Genomic DNA, 19,263 nt, shown 5'->3' on the forward strand with positions numbered 1-19,263 from the left:
TGACACATTGGAGTTTATAGCATAAACACTAGATCTTCCTTAGTTTCAGTTTGGCAGCTTTAAACCACATTCTGAGATTTCAGTTCTGCTTCACATTCAATTTGGCTTCATCAGACTAAAGATTTACTAATTAACTAATGCTTCTGCAAGCTGGCACCCTCTTTGTTTAAACTAGACTACAATGACCTGTTTGTACACTAAATCTACTATTGGCTCCATATTAATGTATACCTAATCTAATCTATAGTTGTAGGTTAGGCTTGTAAGGATATTTGGATCTTTGGAATAAATCCTGAAAAATATAAATAACTCTTAAGCAATGAGGAAAAGTATTAACAGTGGAACACAATGACAGGCCAGAGAGAACAATAGCAGACGTCACAGTTCATTATTTGTGATTGTACACTCTGTTCCCAAGGTGAAACGTACATCTAAATCTGCTTTAGTGATTAAATCATGTTCTTTGTATCTTTTGGATAACGAAGAGACACCAAACAACACAACGAGGAAAGTCGCTCCGCGACAACCTCGCGTGACTGACGCGACACACGCACGCGCAACGCCCAAATAACGAGTTTTAGCCTTTCACTCAACAACAGTTTAATTCCGTACAGCCTTTCGCCGATTCAATCGATCAGGATAAATATCTGTCATCGGAATAAATCAGACACCGCGCGCGAGTTTATATATTTATCTCTGTAATTACGTCAGAGGCGGCGCGCGCTTCCGTTATTCCGCTGCTGATACATTGTTACAATATTCTGCAACACTGTAGCATTAACACGCAGGTTAATGCAACGTTTCCTTTTACTCTAATATCAGTTAAACGTTGTTATGTAAAGAAACACAATCTGTGGTCATCGCTATTCTACAGTGTCCTTGCTGAAACACTGACACGCGTTTGATATAAAAACGCAGATTAGACATGCAATTCTTTCAGTGCGAGTGTTAAAAATGCATGTTTTTTTAAAAATCAAACATATTTGTGTGTAACAGTGATTTCATAATAACCGTTGTCACTGACGTCTATGTGCGGCCCTGGACACAAGCTGTCCCTGCTCCTGTGTGCATGGCATGCATGACCAGAATAAGACCCCAAGGCATAATGCAATTAGAATAATTTAACCTATATGTTGTTGTTGATGATGATGATGAGCAGTTTTTCAATGCAGCATGCTCTGAGAGTAAATCATTGAGTGTCTTACCGTGTCGATGTGCGGGTTTCAGGACTGTACAGCGCGAGAGGGCACACTGAAGGAGACAGCAGCGGAGGGGCAGGAACAGCGCATGCGCATTCTCTAGCGTTTGCTCCTTTTCTCCCAGATTATGTAAATGTGTTTATAATTTCATTTAATCAGTTTTCCATCCTTTTAATTATTAATTTATTGATTAGCTTTTTGTTTTTTTATGTCTTGCACAACTGAAAACATGTAAATGATTAAATGTGAATTTGAATCAACGTATCTCTTTTTTTATTATTCTAGGATGCAGCAATAAAAACGAACATTAAATTGCATAAATTATTTGATAATTAAAAAATATAATGTATTTGATAAAATGATAAAATTTATTAGCCATTCATTAGTTAAAATCTTAAATTTGTTATGCCTTTTTGCATTGCATCTTTGTTTATTTTAGAATTGTATCACTAAATATACGCCTAAATAATTTACTAGAATATTTTAGTATGATGTATATTATATAATTTTAAATATTTTAAGTCTATATAAATATATTACATAATAAATTATGTTATTACGTAATAAATAATTAAAAAATTTAGTAAAATATTTAATTTAAAATATAATAATGTTTATTTAAAAAAGAATAATGATCTTAAAAAAATATGTTTAAAATAAACACCAACTCTACCAATTCCTTATCCTCTAATCTCTGCGGCAAAAAATAACCACGTGACAAAAGCTGATACTGTCTCTTTAAGACGTTGCCATGGTGAATCCATGCGCTTGTTGTTAATGCGTCATCGGTCTTTGTGTAACTGGAGAACAGAGCAACGAAAACTGCACAATTGTCAAATAATTGAGGTTTTTTATTAAAGGTAAGCATTTGTTAGAAACTAATATTCATTAGGCTGTATGCACTGCCGTTTATGTTATTAGGTAGATTAAATTTGGCGATTGATTATAGATAATCGTATATTATCTTGAATCAGCAGGTGTTTGATAACTGTGTGAGAGAGATAGTTCATTATTAAATAAACTAAAATGTTTATTTAAATAAGTTAGTCCTTACTAGAACCTTATAGAAATGTATGTATATTTATTTTGTGGTTATCGATATCACAGATTGGTCCATTTAATTCGCAGATTACCTTTCATTTAAAAGCGTCTGCCAAATGCATAAATGGTATATAAATATCCTTACAAACACGTGGAAAACTAAAAACAACAAGCTACTAAAAACTATTAAACATGCCAGTTATTCTTAGATGATTAAAACGAATAAACTACTGCTTTGACCACAAAAATTTCATGTTTGTTTGTTTGTTTGTTGCCTATTGTATTTACTCTTCTAGATATGTATAGTTTCACATTCTAGATGAATAAGGATTATCTTAATTTCTCCAGTAGCACCAGCATGTGTGAAGGGCCCTCAATGATCTCTGGCCCCATTCCACCGGATCCCACACTGTTTCCTGAATACTACAAACGCCCATCATCCGGTAAGACCAAACCATGATGTCTTCTTTTGCATGTATAATAGTTCATCTCTTATATATCTCATCTTGTCTCTCAGCTCGTGGTCGACTGGAGGGCAACACTGAGAATTGGTCGTCAACTCTTCTAAAGGGTCCATTAGCTCCAGATCCGGTTCTGTTTCCTGGGTGCTACAGTGCTCGGTCGACTCCTCGACCCCGGATTGGTCCCAACGCCGCTCACATCCTAGAGAGAAGCCAGAGGGGGGTTGTGGGAAACCTACTGAAATTGGAGGGTGTATCGCTAAACCCAAATCCAACCAAACCAAGTAATAAGAGAATGTATTTTGTTGTTATATACAGTTGGGCTCCAAAAGTCCATTTTATATTATTACAGTTTTTTGGTTCATTACAAATTCTGTTATCAGTGTAACGATTTGAGTGAAAGTTGAGTTAAAAGGTTCAATAAAATTACTTAGTATTTGGCATGTCTGTAGTAGCAAGTTTGCGATAAATTTGCCATGAGCTCCCGATTTTATTAAGGAAAAGACTTTTAAAAGTTTGAAGTTTACACAGACATAAAAATAAGACAAACAACCAGCTAGCTAGATAAACCCTCAAAGCTATGCATTGCTAGCATGATCTAGCATGTTGCCAGGTATTGCTAGCGTGTTTTAGCATGTAACTAAGTGTTCCTATCATGTTTCCGGGTATTTTGCTAGCATGTTTTAGCATGTAGCTAAGTGTTCCTATCATGTTTCTAAGTGTTGCTAACATGTTTTAGCATGTAGCTAATTGTTCCTATCATGTTTCTAAGTCTTGCTAGCATGTTTTAGCATGTAGCTAAGTGTTCCTATCATGATTCTAAGTGTTGCTAACATGTTTTAGCATGTAGCTAATTGTTCCTATCATGTTTCTAAGTGTTGCTGGCATGTTGCTAAGTGTTGCTAGCATGTTGTTTGGCATTACTAGTATGTTTAAGCTGGTTGCTAGGCAATGCTAGTATGTCTCTAGGCATTACTAGCATTTTAGCATGTAGACAAATTTTCCTAGCATGTTTTAACATGTAGCTATAGGGTTACTAGCATGTTTCTAGGCATTGCTAGTATGTTTCTAGGGATTGCTAGCATTTTAGCATGTAGACAAATGCTCCTAGCATGTTTTAACATGTATCTATTGGTTTGCTAGCATGTTTCTAGGCATTGCTAGTATATTTTAGCTGGTTGCTATGCAATGCTAACATGTTGCTAGGCATTGCTAGCATGATTATCATGTAGTTACGTGTTACTATCATGTTGCTGGGCATTGAGTGTATGTTTTAGGCATTGCTAGCATGTGTTAGCACAGGGGGCAGGCAACCTTTTTGACATGGAGTGCCATTTTTTATTTTCCTGGTCAATGGCAATCTCTTTTAATAATTTTATGTAATTTTGAGTGTGACTTTGGTTGGAGGGTGTCCCTGTATTCTGGGGTTTAATAGTGGTGTTTGCCTTATTATATTACGTGTTGTTCTGAAAGCAAAAAGAAACAAATGAAACACAGTGTAGGCAGTCATCCACGCAGCCTGTCTGAAGCAAAGCGGGAGAGTTTACTTGCGCAATTAACTGAAAGTGAAGCACTGCCGGCTCATGATGCACGAATGTCTTGCATGTCTACGCGCTGCACGAGTCTGTTGTGTACACTGCAGTCTCGTCACATTGTTTAGCTTAGCTGATGAAAACAAGCTGCATGATCTTGAGGACGGATTACATCAAGATGTAGATTGGAATGCAGGTGCAGAATTTATAGAAATAAAATAGTCTACTCCTCTCTCGTCGTTGCTGGCGTGCCAGTGATTACCCCTCTGCATAGGTTGCTGACCCCTGTTTAAGCATATAGCGAAGTATTCCTAGCATGTTGCTAGGTAAATGGTCTGCAGTTTTACACTGCGTCTGATACACACACACACACACACACACACACACACACACACACACACACACACACACACACACACACACACACACACACACACACACACACACACACACACACACACACCAATGGCGGCAGAGCTGCTATGTAAGATGCTAGCCTGCCATTGGGAGCAACTTGGGGTTCAGTGTCTTGCCCAAGGACACTTCGGCATGTGGAGTTGTGTGGGCCGGGATTCAAACCACCAACCCTGTGATTAGTGGCCGACCCGCTCTACCAACTGAGCCACAGCCACCCCACATGTGGTTACTAGCATGTTGCTAGGCATTGCTAGTGTATTTTAGCTGGTTGCTAGGCAATGTTAGCATGTTGCTCGGCATTGCTAGCATGTTACTAGGTGTTGATAACATGTTTTAGCACATTTTTGCTTGTTGCTAGGGTGGTCCGGCTAGTTGTTAGGTGTTTTTAGAATGAGCGAGAGAGAGAGAGAGAGAGCGTCAGAAAGAGAAAGAGAGAGAGTGTATAAAAGAGAGTTGTGTGGGTTTGTTTGCATTTGAACTTTTGAAAGTTGGATTTTGAATAGTCTTGGCCCATCTTAACATTCTGTCTATGTCTATGGGATTTTACTGGTTTTTGATCACCTGCTGTGTGGAAATCACAAGTCTGATCAGTTAGAAAAGCTAAAGCAACCCATGCCAGAATACTCTGAAGGTCTGTCCCGAGTTGGTGTATGTAGCTTGAAAGCTCTAGTAGTAGTTAGAGTTCCTAATTTGAATACTAATAATACGTTTAAATAGTAGAACAGTATGAATAGCAATGACCATGTGTGAAGAGTTTTTCTCTTTTTAGTTATTTCCATCTCCTTCAAATTATCTTCGACAGAACCCGCTGCACGTGACTTTGGTAAAGAGAATGTGCGCAAGTTACGTGAAATCCAAAGACGCTTTCGAGAGCTGGAGGCACAGAGAGAACATGCCAAGCCCGTGCCAGTTAAAGCTCTTTGGATCTCTCCAAAATACCAAGACGTCCCCTCCAGGGTGATGGCCCAGTTGCAGGTGAGCAAGCTTGGACTCCTATTACACATTCTTCAACATGTAATTTCAAATGAGTTCAGGTCAGATGTGTTTTACATTACACTAGAGGTTTGAATGTTAAGCTAATGCTGTCAATTGAGCTTAACATGTATTGGACTCGTAACATTCCTTTAAAACAAATGACCTGTTCTTAAATCATTTGTCTTAGCTCAAGCCACCAGCTCATCCTCATAATGTCTGTTTGTCTCTGTGTTTGTGTAGGAGACGAGTCCCCCTAAGAAAGCTGAATGTCAGAAATTCCTGAAAGCTCATTCTTTATGTGGTCGGCCGCAGCTTTCCCGCTCAGAGATTGGACCGGCACCAGGCACTGCTGAAGACTCTGATTCTGAAGTGTGTAACATACTTTCATACACCCTCAGTTCAATCGGTCTCAACTCAAAGTTAAAGCACAAAGACACATTTCGTTTTTCCTTTTATCCGTAATGGCACAGTGATGGACATCTTGTGTAAGAGAAGCTCCTCTCTTTCTCTCTCTCCCTGGATGTGTAGATGGAGGTGAGAGGCCGCACGGTGGACTTTGTGAGTCATAACGCTCGTGCCGTGAAAAAGACGACCCTACGGCGATCTCAGTCCTTACAGAACCTCAGGGAGAAAACGCCACCCAGCGCTGTGAAGGGCAAAGTACCACAATAGTGAGTAATTCACATATAATTTCTGATGGTTCTAGTTTGGTTATAATTCTCATTGTTCTCAGTGAATATTGTCATTAGCTTCAATCAGCTTGTCCAGAGATAATGATTTTTCAAATTAATATCAGCATAAATTTAAAGCAGTACCATAAAGATTATGAATGAATACACACTTTTAATTAACATGATGTATAAAGACAATTTATATATTAAATATCATTATTTTTCCACACTGCAGTTATTCGAATTGTGCAGAGAAATGTCATGTGATAAAAAATAATTGTTAAAGTAAAATTAATTTGTAAAAAAAAAGTAAAACAAAATGTAAAAAATATTTTTTTCTAAATTGAAATAAACAAATACAATTAAAAAAATAAAACAATTTAAACCTAAAAATATATAAAACAATTTAAACTTAAAATAAAAATAAATAAATAAAATGATTTGATCCTAAATTTATTTATATATATATAAATAAATAATTTAAATCTAAAACAAAAAATAAATAAATAAAATAAATTATTTAAACCTAAAATAAAAATAAATAAATTACATTATTTGATCCTAAATTTATATAAATAAATAAAATAATTTAAATCTAAAACAATAAATAAATAAAATTATTTGATACATATATATATATATATATATATATATATATATAATAATTAAAAAAATATATAAACTAATACAATTATTTGATTCTTAAATTTTAAAAAATTATAAATAAAATAGTTTGATCCTAAAATAAATATATAAAATTATTTGATCCTAAAATAAAAAAATTATAAATAACATTATTTGATCCTAAAACAAAAGCTAAAACAAAACATTAACACATAAAAAACAAATTGTAACCTGGACATGTTCTTGACAGGTTTCAAGAGATTTACACATTTGTTGCATAAAAAGACAATTAGCATTTTCGATACATGGGTTTCCTCAGAAATTACCAAAGGGTTTTTATAATAGCAGCTTTAGATTTTTTAGGCCTGTGGTTGAAATTACTTAAAGAAACTTTCACATTTTGTTCTAGAACATCAATTACACAGTCATACCTCAAAAGTTAATTTTGAATTTACAACGTCTTTTAAAAACGAATGTTGCCGTCACAATGCTGATTAAGGACTACAACTACCATCAGCATTATAGCGACTTGCTTTACAAAATGGAGGAGTGTTGTAGTTCTTATTTAGCGACGGGTTAGCAACAAGACACAACGGCTTTATTTATGTTACAACGGAATTTATGTTCTATAACAAATCATGAAAGTCTCTTCAGACAATACATCTGCAATCATTAGCATAGCTTCATGTGCTATTTCTTGGATGCATTATTGTTGGTTAAACCACTTTTTCCTGTATTCTGCGTCTCTGTTTTTGTAAGTCTCGAGCAGAGGAAGGAACATTGGAAGAAAGAGGCGGAAGAGAGACGGAAAAACACACCTGATCCCTCCATCCCTGATGGACACACACAGATGTCTGAAAGAGAGAGACAGGAAACACTACAATCGCTCAAAGAGAGTATGTGTCCACTCACACTGTCAGGTTTCCTTTAGTCGTTGAAGAGTCTTTCATTGTTGTTATGATCGGAATAGCAAGCTAGCATGCTACTTTTAATATTTCTGCAGTGTATAGTACATATACTGACGTAATACATTTGATAAAATGTGTATTAAACAACAGATGTTTATTGTGGAATGATGCATGTTTGTTCATTTACTAATATGGAATAAAAGTGAGTATAAAGTTAAGCTAGCATTGCATTCTGAACAGTCTGTCTCCATAGCTCACAGGTCTCTGGTGAATGAGCTGCTCTCTCTCCCGGTGAAATCAGACACACTAAGTATTCGCTCGCGACGTGCAGAACTTGATCAGCGTCTCTCAGAAGTCGAGGAGGCCATCAAAATCTTCTCTCGTGACAAAGTCTACGTGAAAATCAACTCTTAGATCACTCCAATCAGACTGTTTCTTCTACTGTATATTGCTCAGTTAGTGGTAGTTGCTTTTGCATTAGCTTTGTTTAATTTGAAGTGCTTCATCACAACCTGCTCTTATTGTTTTCTTGTCATGGACACTGTAACTATAACACATTAATGGCAGAATTTCCACATATTGCAGACGGGTCATTTTACAATTGCGGTGGCAGATCCCATTACTCACTGTTAGATAGAAATAAACCAACTGCAATGTACACAATTTATTTAGAAAACCATATATGTTTCAAAAGACTTTTAATTTGTAATAGATGAGTGCAGGTGAGTATGGACATTTTTTTTTTTTATCAAAAAACTAATAATAGTAGCCAAAAAACAAACAAAAGAAAACGTTAAAATTAAACTTTTTTTTAATTTTATTTTTATATATTTCTATGTAAATTAACCCTTAATTAACCCGTACATGCGATCATTATGACCAAAACAGAACAAGTGCTTTGAAATTTGCAAACAAATCAAAAGTGTTTCATTTTGATCCTTTATATTTTAAAAAAAATTGTACTGTACATATTATTGTAATCAGTAAAAACATCAAACTCATCACATAGTCATGTGTCATATGTTGTTGGAAAGCTCTTAAACAGTAGAATACAACCAGCCTATTTATTTTACTCCCAGACAGAAATTTAGCGAGTAACAGCTAAATATATGTCTTTGACAATTAAGTTGGCGTTGATTATCCGCCTCATTTTTGCTTAAAAAATAAACGTTACAAAATGTCACATCATTATTTAGAGTCTATGATTATCTTTCAAACGAGTCCACACACAAGATAATCAGATGTATAGATCATTAGATAATCCACATGAAGCACAATGTTACATATGACCACCAGGAGATGGCGCCAAATACACGACACAGACTCAATGATGACAAATGACACAGAATGAAACTCATTCTGTGAAATCTCATGACTAAAATCATGTCTGCATGCTATGCAAACCTTTAGTCATTGTTGTGTTTGCATGTGTAATTAGTTCTTATGTACAATTATTATCTTTTATTTGTTTGGAGATGTTTTTGGACACTAGCATAAATTATGTTTATAATGCTATAACTTTTGATTGCTTTGTCGTATCAACTTCTGAAATTATCAGATACTGTTGACATGATTGGGAACAAACCTAATGCAGTTTTTTCTGAGCCGTAATTCTTGTAATTTACATAAAAACATTCGTTACTTATTTTAACGTCAGTGTTGTTTATGCAATGTAAAAACACCTACATGATTTTATGAAAAACATTATAAAAAAAAAAAAAGAACTTTATGAACTTCTTTAGGTTGTGTTGTGAGAGGGAATCCACTGACCAAACAGTGTGTCTTTACATTAATTATATAAGATTTTATATTTTATTTTAAAGGGCCATTTCAAATGGTCAGTGGTGTTTCCCTTTTCTGGCATTTATTATTCAAAATGTGAGTGTTTTTTTTATATATTGATAATTAAGTTATATTAAGATCAAAAGTTGCATTTTTGTTTTTGTGTCTTTAAAATAATTTTACCCATAACATTTGTCAGTGGTGTTGACAAAAGAGCATGCCAGTCAATGGCACAAAAAAAAAACAAAACACATTTTTTTTAATTCTACAGTTTATATTTAAATTGTAGAAATAAAATAAAATGTTATTGCATTGTATGTTTTCTGGATGATTGATTATGAGTTTCATAATTGTATAAGTGTACTGTATGAGTTTCATTTTTGAAGTATTATTATAATGAATTTCAGTATTACAATACTGAAAAGTTAATGGCATTTGTTTTGAATGTGAGGTAACATTAAATATGCTGTTTTTTAAGTGTAAAACTATTGTTTTATCATTTCAAACCTAACACACTTTGTGAAATGCTTGTAAAGTGGGATTGCGATATATTTATTTTAAAATAAATTACACTTGCTTTAAGATTTTCTTATCCAATACGATGACAATCATGTATTTTTAAGTGTGCGAATTCTCTTTTGCTGCCCCTGTATTTATAATCACTGGGCGTGTCCGTTTAAATATAAATACTTCATGACGCTCTCCGATTAGTCAACGAATGCGCAGTGGGAGTGGCACCGTGAATCCCCGCCCTCAAACGTATTGCTTGGCTACAATGATAATGCTACGGCTTTGTCTAGTTGCCTCACTGAGTCAGAGCTTCTCTTTGCTAAGTACACATAAACATCCATCCATATTTTAAATCCACGATCAATTTAAACTATGAGCAAACGAAAAGCGCCACAAGAAACTTTAAACGAAGGAATCACAGACTTTCTGATAGGTGAGTGTTGCTTGTGACAGCTCAGGTTAGCATGTGGCTAAGCTAACTGGACCTTTAAATACAGAACGAATGAAGACAAAACGATTGAACAGAGATAAAACGGCTGTTGTTACAAGAAAAGTCACTTTAATTGGACCTTAGACATTTCTAAATGCATACACGGATAGAAAACAGCCATTATTAAACTACTATTAAAGGGACAGTTTCAAAATGTGATGTCCACTAAACAAAACAAAGCTAAACTTATATATATATCTTTATGGACTTACCGATGATCAGTAAATGTTTTGCCAGCCCAAGCCAAGTTATTAAAATAAACTATATATGGCATTTTAATGCTAAATTTTGCAGCTGGTTTACTAAAGTAGTTTCAAATACACTATTTATGGTTATTCTCTTTTCAGAGTTGGCCAATTATGAGAGAAATGTCAACAGAGCCATCCATAAATACAATGCTTACAGGTAAGATAAGTCATATGTCTAGTAGCATAAGCTCAGGGCTGTAGCTGGGTATTCTGGGGCCTCTGGCTGTATATTGCTTTGGGCCCCTTTCCTATTAGAAAATACAGTTTAGAATTTGTTATGGGCCCCACCTGGACCTGTGGGGCCCCATAGCTTTCACCCCTCTATGCTACGGCCCTGCATACGCTATAATGTCATAACTATATATATATATATATATAAGTGTATAACTTATATTTCCCCATATGACACTTTCCGTTTCAGAAAAGCAGCATCTGTGATCGCCAAATACCCACAGAAGATCAAAAGTGGAACAGAAGCAAAGAAACTGGTACACAATCTTTAGTTTTACTTCTAGTAGTTTTGTGAGCCTTGAAATGCATTGTAAATGTTTTCATTAATAAATTATGTCTCTCTCAGGATGGAGTAGGTGCAAAGATAGCTGAGAAAATCGACGAGTTTTTAACTACAGGAAAACTGCGTAAATTAGAAAAGGTATTTAAATGTATTGGAAAAACATGCTTCGATATATATTATTTAACTGTGTACCTGTGTTTTTGCTTTGAGACCTTACAGAAGGTCTTAATTTATATAATCATTCATTATGGAAGCAGATAGAGTAATGCAATGCTGTTTAACATATAGGCGTAAAAGCGTATATGTAAAAAGCCATCATATATATGACTATATACAGTATGGATACCACTATAATGTATGTATACACTGTTTTCCACTTAATGTAAAACAAAATATAGCTACCAACCACAAAACTCTAACTGACATACTATGATGCCATATATATTCTATATATTTTAAAGTTGAATGCCTTTCCCATATATTATTACAGTGACATATGTTAAATAAACTGTATAGATTGAAACAGGGGCATGTTATATATATTGTATATATGACAACAGAGATGTAAGTTATATATAATGTATAGATTTTATCAGGGATGTATGTTATACTGTATATCCTCTACAGATTCTAACAGGGCGTGTTATATGTACTCTATAGATTCTAATGGGGTGTATGTTATATCTACTGTGTAGATTTTAACAGGGACAAATGTTATATATATTGTATAGCCTTTTATATATCCAGTATAGATTCTAACCTGATCATGTGATCTGTATGTTTGGTCTTTAGATTCGCAGTGATGACACAAGCTCCTCCATTAACTTCTTAACCAGAGTGACTGGAATCGGGTATGACTCTCTTTATGTTGAGTAAACGATCACAGCAACAATATTGTTGACTAATACATTTGTAATGTTCACAATATGTCTTTCTCATTTTAGTCCTGCTGCGGCGAGGAAGTTTTACGATGAGGGTGTCAGGACATTAGAAGGTTTGTATACTGTCAATTACATAAAGATTTCTGTTTTATTATTTAACTCCAAATGCATGTGTTTTAATTCTCATCTGGGACTCTCTAGATCTGAAGAAAATTGAACACAAACTCAACCATCATCAGCAGATCGGGTTAAAGTAAGTCTGGTTTAATAGCAATAGTGTATCAAACAATGCTTGGCTTTGTGTTAGTGTTTTTAGACAACACATTTTTGTATTTTAAATCATTTATTTCTAATAAATGCATTCTAATGAGTCTGCTGTTTATGACGTCCGTGTTTACATTATTTTGTCTTGATCTATTCGAGGTACTTTGAAGTGTTTGAGAAGAGAATTCCTCGTTCAGAAATGCAGAAAATGGAGGTTGGTGTTTTCAGTGATCTTAATCAATTATTTGACCCATTTTTCATGTCCGACTGTATATTAATGTGTTTAATTGATGTTGGTAGGCTCTGATTTTAAAAGAACTTGATATAGTGGATCCTGAGTACATCGGCACCATCTGTGGCAGCTATAGGAGAGGTAACTGGCATATTTGTTGTCACATTTACCCAACTTTTCTTAAGTGGTTTCCTTCCATTGCACATGAATGGAAAGACAAAGGGAGTGTGTTTGTTTTTCAACGGCTGTAGTGAGATATAGTGAGATGTGACATGCATTGTGAGCGTGGTGGAGCTGATCAATGGGTATATTGGTGTGATGAATCAATTACAGGACCAAACAAAAGATTGACAATTGATTTAGAGGTCACTTATTACTTGTAATCGTCACGTTTTATTTGTTAGTATACATAAACATGTCTTTTATAGGGGTCTGGGTAGCTCAGCGAGTATTGACGCTGACTACCACCCCGGGAGTCATGAGTTCGTGACTCCAGCCGGGTCTCCTAAGCAACCAAATTGGCCTGGTTGCTGGGGAGGGTAGAGTCACATGGGGTAACCTCCTCGTGGTCGCTATAATGTGGTTCTCGCTCTCGGTGGGGCGTGTGGTGAGTTGTGCGTGGATGTCGTGGAGAATAGCGTGAAGCCTCAACAAGCCTCGTGATAAGATGCGCGGATTGACGGTCTCAGACGCGGAGGCAACTGAGATTCGTCCTCCGCCACCCGGATTGAGGCGAGCCACTACACCACCACAAGGACATAAAGCGCATTGGGAATTGGGCGTTCCAAATTGGGGAGAAAAAACATACAAAAATGTCTTTTATACTCTTCAGGAGCAGAGTCGAGTGGTGATATTGATATATTGTTGACTCACCCAGACTTCACCTCTCAGTCTGAGAAACAGGTAAACTCACAGACCATTGATACAGTTAGATGATTTTACAATCCCAATAAAATACATGCAGGTTGTCGTTTTCCTTCTCACAAAATGTCTTGGATGATTTCTCTCCTTGTGTAGCCGAAACTTCTTCATGCAGTTGTGGATCATCTGGAGTCCATCGGCTTCATCACTGACACACTGTCTAAAGGAGACACTAAGTTTATGGTGGGTCTTTATCTCGCTCACTTTCTCAACGTAGGTACAAATAAAAATAACTCCTAATAACTAATAAATGCTACTTTCTCAGGGTGTTTGTCAACTTCAGAAAGAAGAGGATGAGGAGGAAGATTATATTCACCGCCGGATTGATATCAGGTCCGTACTGATTATTGGCATTTTTGTTATTTGGTTAAAGCCCTCTTCCTTCCTTTTTGTTTTCTTCTAACTAACAAAATATGACCATGTTGTTAGGACATTGCCCCATAGTAAATGTTCTGCACTTATATAGCGCCTTTTTAAGCCTTTACGGTATTCAAATTGCTTTACACTGCGTCTAATTCACCCATTCTCACACACATTCATACACCAATGGCGGCAGAGCTGCTATGTAAGGTGCTAGCCTGCCATTGGGAGCAACTTGTCTTGCCCAAGGACACTTCGGCATATGGAGTCATATGGGCCGGGATTCGAACCACCAACCCTGTGATTAGTGGCCAACCCGCTCTACCACCTGAGCCACAGCCGCCCCTGAATACCTTGGTATTATTTTGGAGTACCATTTAAACACTCTGATACATGTGTATCATTCAATAGAAAATAATATATCAAAGTCCATGGTATTACTATCTGATGCATCACTGTAACATGCTATCGTCACAGTAATTTTATGTAACAGATCATTTTTTAAGCTTCCTGTTCTATCATCGGTCTTATAGGTATTGCACTAACTGAAAAGCCATGTATCACTTATTCTTAACAATAGTAATGTAAGTTTGGGCTCTCGAAATACAGGTACATTTCTAGTTTCAGCATTATTTGTACTTCAGACTGTTTTGTTGGATAAGAAAACCTAGCTTCGTACCATGTGACCCATATTTGGTTTTTGACCACTGGAAATGGAATAAAATGTAAATAAAATTAAAGGTGGAGCCACATTTAGAGCCCCATATCGCTGTGATTTAACCACATAGGGCCTTAAAAATTAAGATACATAAAGTAAAGTTTGATCAGAACCAGAATCTAAAAGGATATTAAGATGTCTTAAATACTTCTGGAGTTATAGGCACTCCAACTTTGGAAAAACAACACAAAAACTCACTTTTTTACCATTTTTGGACTCACACCATTGGCAAATAATGCAACAAGGAATGCTGAAGTCAACTGATTTTAGTAATAGACCTACCAACCTCTGTGTACAAATGAAATAATGACGCTGGCACCTTTCCAAGGTTAGTTTGGCTCCAAAATCATAGGTGAAATTTGTCATTTTGACCCCTCTTCTACAAAATAATGGATTACTGGTTAAGCATTGATCCATGGTGTTCATCATCATTTATCTTTAAAAACATATTGAAATGTGGTTTATTTGACATGGAACAGCACTGATAGATGTTTAGAATATTCTTCATATATTTCCCTCTCTGTTTCTATAGGCTTATTCCAAAGGATCAGTATTACTGTGGAGTGCTGTACTTCACCGGCAGTGACATATTCAACAAGAACATGAGGACTCATGCACTGGAGAAAGGCTTTACTCTTAATGAGTACACCATCCGTCCACTGGGGGTCACAGGTGAAAAACGCATGATCACATCACATTATGGCTGACATCCCATGAAAGTACATAGCTGAAACTCTCTTGTTTTATACAGGTGTGGCCGGAGAGCCGCTGCTGGTTGACAGTGAGAAGGACATCTTTGACTACATCCAGTATAAATACAGAGAACCGAAAGAACGCAGCGAGTGAAACTAGCAGAGACTATGAGAGAGGGATGTAAACAAACTGTTTGTTTGTTTGTTTGTTTGTTTGTTTGTGTGGGGAATTGTTTTAGGTTACAAACTGGTAATTACAAGGGTATTATGCTATAAATGTTATAGCTGCAGCAACATGTGTTTGTTTGTGTGTGTGTGTGAGTGTGTGTGTTTTAATAGTAGAAGATATATTAGCGAGTCCAGGAGAAATGTGTGTGTTTAAAGTGTTTTAGAGATGAGAAATCAGCTACTTAGAAGTAGATGAAGGTGCTTTTATCAGTAATCATGTATACATTTTATTTAGATTTCAAATCCAAATATGCATTGCTTCCGTTTGTTAGTAAAAGGTTTGAAAGTGTGAAACGAAGAAGTACAGTGATGTTATTACAGGATAATTCTCTGACAAGAAGTAAACTTTTGTTTATTCTGAGATTGCAACATCTATTTTATAAGGAAGCAAAGGGAATTTATTTTTGATGATGTCAGTGATTGTTATTTAAAGGTTTTATGGTCCAGTCTGTTGCGTTTTGTATTTGTTATTGGGATAATACAGGAGGTTGTCCACCATAATGTGATACTAGAATGGTAAGAAAATCAAAGGCTGCCCCTGAAAGTCTTGAGGTTTGTGTGAAATATATATGTAATTTATGACACTGTAATGTAAAAAAAGAAGTCGTCCCAAACACTTTACAGTTCTATGTAATTTTCCAAATGAATATGCTATTTGAAATATTGAAGTGATTGATATAACAGCAGAGACGGGGAGATTTGAATGCCCAACAGTCAACGGATGTAGATAGGAAGTCCCGCCTTACATTTAAATGAGCCAATCACCTTTTAGATTCAGACATCGCCTGTCAATCAACATGCGCATTAGGGCCGTTTCTACTGTAGGCGGGCGCCCTCTGCCATACCAGTGAAATATTGCTGCCAAGCTATGATGAAAACACTGTTGCTTAGCGGTACTAGAAAGAGAGAACCATTAAATCCACTAGACGTGTATCCGGGATAAAATTGCAAGATTCTTTTAACAACAGACTTTATTTTCCCCAGACAAACAGGTGAACAGATCTGACTTGGGCGTGTGAATTCCTGCAGTTCAGGTCTGTTTGATTCACATTTACCCACATTAATTTTAAATCTCACTTTAAAGTTGCTGTAAAATATTTGATCCTTTCTTGAATTTCCTCAAATGACCAAACTGAGCCGTTGGGTTAGCCACGCCCCCTTTTTAACGGTTGCAAACAAAGCACCCTCAACTGACAACTACTACGAACAACATGGCATAAAAATGACATTTTGCCAAAATAATTTGCTGCAACTACAATAATATGAGAATGTGCAAAATGATTGACAGGCAGAAATTGTCACAATTTTGTTTACATCATCTAGAGCCGTCACAGAGACTGCTGAGATATCATGACAATAATTTAATTAATATCTTTCAGGGAGTAGTAAAAGTTTTGCATACATATTGATGATATAATCGCTCATCTTTAACCCTTTACATGCATACCTCGGGTGTTTGGTGACCCAGTACCTCAATCCACCTTCATTACATAATACATACATATTTGAAGTTATGCCTCCATTTCTTTTATAATTAAAAAAAGCAAAAATTGCAAAATTCTAATTGTTTGAGTACCAAAAGTGTTTAATGACCCAAGATATGTAATAGTGTCGCAATATACAGTATATTATCTCATATCTGTTGAAATTTACTGCATGGGATATCTGTTTCTTTGTTTATTAGAAGACAAATAAATACTACATTCATACAAATTACTACTATATCATGTTGATTTTCTGTGCAATGGTGGGGAATTATCAGTTTTCCATATGCTTGTACAAATACAGATTATACATGTTATAGGATTTATTATTTATGATGTGTCCTATTGGAGGCACCAGGTGGTCATCCCCCAATCCAACTCCACCCAAGAGGACATCTCCAACAACAGCGATTGCTGATTATCAAGGGATTTTTAACATCTAGTCCTAGTAAGCATACTATTACTCAAGGCGGCGCTGATGTTTCAGTGATTGGCTTGATTTACATTTGACATTACTACTAGACAAACAAGCAATGTGGAAGTAAACTATAGCAAGTGTAACACATGAACAGTATGATTTAGCTATTAACATTTGAGTGTACTGCTGAAATGATGCAAATTGAGCGTCTACTAAGACTCAATAAGTGCATGTGAAAATACATACGTGTAGTTAATGTGTAGATTTTAATATGCGCTTGCCAGTTGAGTCTTATAAAATTTCAGCATGGAAGTAATGAATCCCGTTCTATCATTTGTTGCATTATCTCTTTTTGATATATGAAAAATAAAACAGAAAATGTCAAATATAACGCTTTGATAATGTTACACTATTTGTCCATTTTGTAGATACATTTGTTATAGATTTAAGTACCCAGTCGTTAAAGATGATTTATGTGATAATGTTTGGCAAATTACCCATGATTTTAAGGGTAAAATAGCACTTATTCTGGGAGTCATAAAAGTGGTGTCATCGGCTATCAAATCAAGCCCATTATGCTGAAAGTGGAAAATATAAGGAAGGCTATTTAAAATCCGGGTTGGGAACGTTACTTTTAAAAAGTATTCCGCTACAGATTACAGGTGTAAAATGTAATTTGTAACATTCCGTTAGGTTCCTCAAGGTCAGTAACGTAATCTAAATACTTTGGATTACTTCAGCACTGGCAGATTTTTTATAAACAAGTAAATAAATTAAGAAAATAACCTTCACTTTAAAAATACATTTTCTGAAGCTTCTTTGCTCTAATATCAAAGGTTTTACTAGAGAAAAATTTTATGATCTAATGTGAATTTTCTTCATAGAATTCATTTTATAATATAATCATGCCGGCTAACAGATGCATGTAACTTGAGTACATATTGCCAAAACATTCAAAATAGGAAAATATGGGGTCTTGGGTATCTCTGCGAGTACTGACGTTGACTACCACCCCTGGAGTCACGAGTTTGAATCCAGGGTGTGCTGAGTGACTCCAGTCAGGTTTCCTTAGCAACCAAATTGGCCCGGTGGCTAGGGAGGGTAGAGTCACATGGGGTAACCTCCTCGTGGTGGTGGTGATTAGTGGTTCTCGCTCTCAATGGGGCGTGTGGTGAGTTGTGTGTGGATCGTGGAGAGTAACATGTGCCTCCACATGCTGTGAGTCTCCGCGGCGTCATGCACAACGAGTCACGTGATCAGATGCGCCGATTGAAGTTCTCAGAAGCGGAGGCAACTGAGACTTGTCCTCCACAACCTGGATTGAGGTGAGTAACCTCGCCACCATGAGAACCTACTAAGTAGCGGGAATTGGGCATTCCAAATTGGGAGAAAAGGGGATAAAGAAAAAAAATTTGCAAATATAATAATAATAATAAAGGAAACAATAAGATGGAAGGAGGGGGGTAAATAAGGAAAATGTTCTGTCATTTTAACAACTAGTATACTGTACTGTATGTACACAGCATGTAGCATCAAGGAACAGATCAGGTGGTGTATAGTGGACATGCTTACTGGTTGTGTTCTCAAAGTTTACTGGTGTAAATGATGGACCACTACGGAGGAAGTGTGTGTGTTACTTCACCAAGTAAGATTTTAAATAGATCTTTCTCAGTGGCTGTTGTCTGACCCTTTT

General features: G+C 36.0%; 3 protein-coding genes across 5 annotated transcripts in view; 2 read left to right on the forward strand and 1 right to left on the reverse strand.

Moving 5' to 3' along the window:
• The window catches only part of LOC127620826 (voltage-dependent anion-selective channel protein 2-like), a 19,490-nt gene extending 18,195 nt beyond the window's left edge, over positions 1 to 1,295 (reverse strand). The window contains exon 1 of one of the 2 annotated variants that reach the window (XM_052094082.1): positions 1,206 to 1,295. The gene's annotated coding sequence lies outside the window, so the exon portion shown is untranslated. The remainder of the gene's footprint in view (positions 1 to 1,205) is intronic. The other variant, XM_052094083.1, reaches the window with a different exon arrangement.
• A 652-nt stretch (positions 1,296 to 1,947) lies between these two features.
• Positions 1,948 to 10,137, forward strand: enkd1 (enkurin domain containing 1). 2 transcript variants are annotated; one of them, XM_052094680.1, is made up of 8 exons: positions 1,948 to 2,059; positions 2,592 to 2,683; positions 2,758 to 2,985; positions 5,453 to 5,625; positions 5,866 to 5,994; positions 6,154 to 6,296; positions 7,680 to 7,816; positions 8,082 to 10,137. In XM_052094680.1, the coding sequence occupies exons 2-8, from the start codon at positions 2,599 to 2,601 to the stop codon at positions 8,240 to 8,242; spliced, it is 1,056 nt and encodes a 351-aa protein (XP_051950640.1). In that variant the 5' UTR covers positions 1,948 to 2,059; positions 2,592 to 2,598; the 3' UTR covers positions 8,243 to 10,137. The 2 variants fall into 2 exon arrangements, with proteins under 2 accessions (XP_051950640.1, XP_051950639.1); XM_052094679.1 differs by having other exon boundaries at positions 1,954 to 2,059; positions 2,589 to 2,683.
• A 252-nt stretch (positions 10,138 to 10,389) lies between these two features.
• LOC127620944 (DNA polymerase beta) lies at positions 10,390 to 17,359 on the forward strand. Its single transcript, XM_052094313.1, has 14 exons — positions 10,390 to 10,553; positions 10,958 to 11,015; positions 11,280 to 11,346; positions 11,436 to 11,510; positions 12,165 to 12,223; positions 12,317 to 12,366; positions 12,455 to 12,506; positions 12,677 to 12,731; positions 12,818 to 12,890; positions 13,582 to 13,652; positions 13,767 to 13,853; positions 13,936 to 14,003; positions 15,281 to 15,420; positions 15,500 to 17,359. The coding sequence occupies exons 1-14, from the start codon at positions 10,493 to 10,495 to the stop codon at positions 15,592 to 15,594; spliced, it is 1,011 nt and encodes a 336-aa protein (XP_051950273.1). The 5' UTR covers positions 10,390 to 10,492; the 3' UTR covers positions 15,595 to 17,359.
• Positions 17,360 to 19,263: the final 1,904 nt, after the last annotated feature.

Source organism: Xyrauchen texanus, chromosome 27 (genome assembly GCF_025860055.1).
Source record: "Xyrauchen texanus isolate HMW12.3.18 chromosome 27, RBS_HiC_50CHRs, whole genome shotgun sequence".
Taxonomy (NCBI): domain Eukaryota; kingdom Metazoa; phylum Chordata; class Actinopteri; order Cypriniformes; family Catostomidae; genus Xyrauchen; species Xyrauchen texanus.

Excerpts from the sequence above, each read along its gene's own strand:
- enkd1 (XM_052094680.1), top strand. The coding sequence starts at position 2,599 with ATGTGTGAAGGGCCCTCAATGATCTCTGGCCCCATTCCACCGGATCCC. Across the intron at positions 2,684-2,757 it reads CTACAAACGCCCATCATCCG|CTCGTGGTCGACTGGAGGGC; the intron begins GTAAGACCAAAC and ends CTTGTCTCTCAG. Across the intron at positions 6,297-7,679 it reads AAGGGCAAAGTACCACAATA|TCTCGAGCAGAGGAAGGAAC; the intron begins GTGAGTAATTCA and ends TGTTTTTGTAAG.
- LOC127620944 (XM_052094313.1), top strand. The coding sequence starts at position 10,493 with ATGAGCAAACGAAAAGCGCCACAAGAAACTTTAAACGAAGGAATCACA. Across the intron at positions 11,016-11,279 it reads CATAAATACAATGCTTACAG|AAAAGCAGCATCTGTGATCG; the intron begins GTAAGATAAGTC and ends TTTCCGTTTCAG. Across the intron at positions 12,732-12,817 it reads CAGAAATGCAGAAAATGGAG|GCTCTGATTTTAAAAGAACT; the intron begins GTTGGTGTTTTC and ends TGATGTTGGTAG.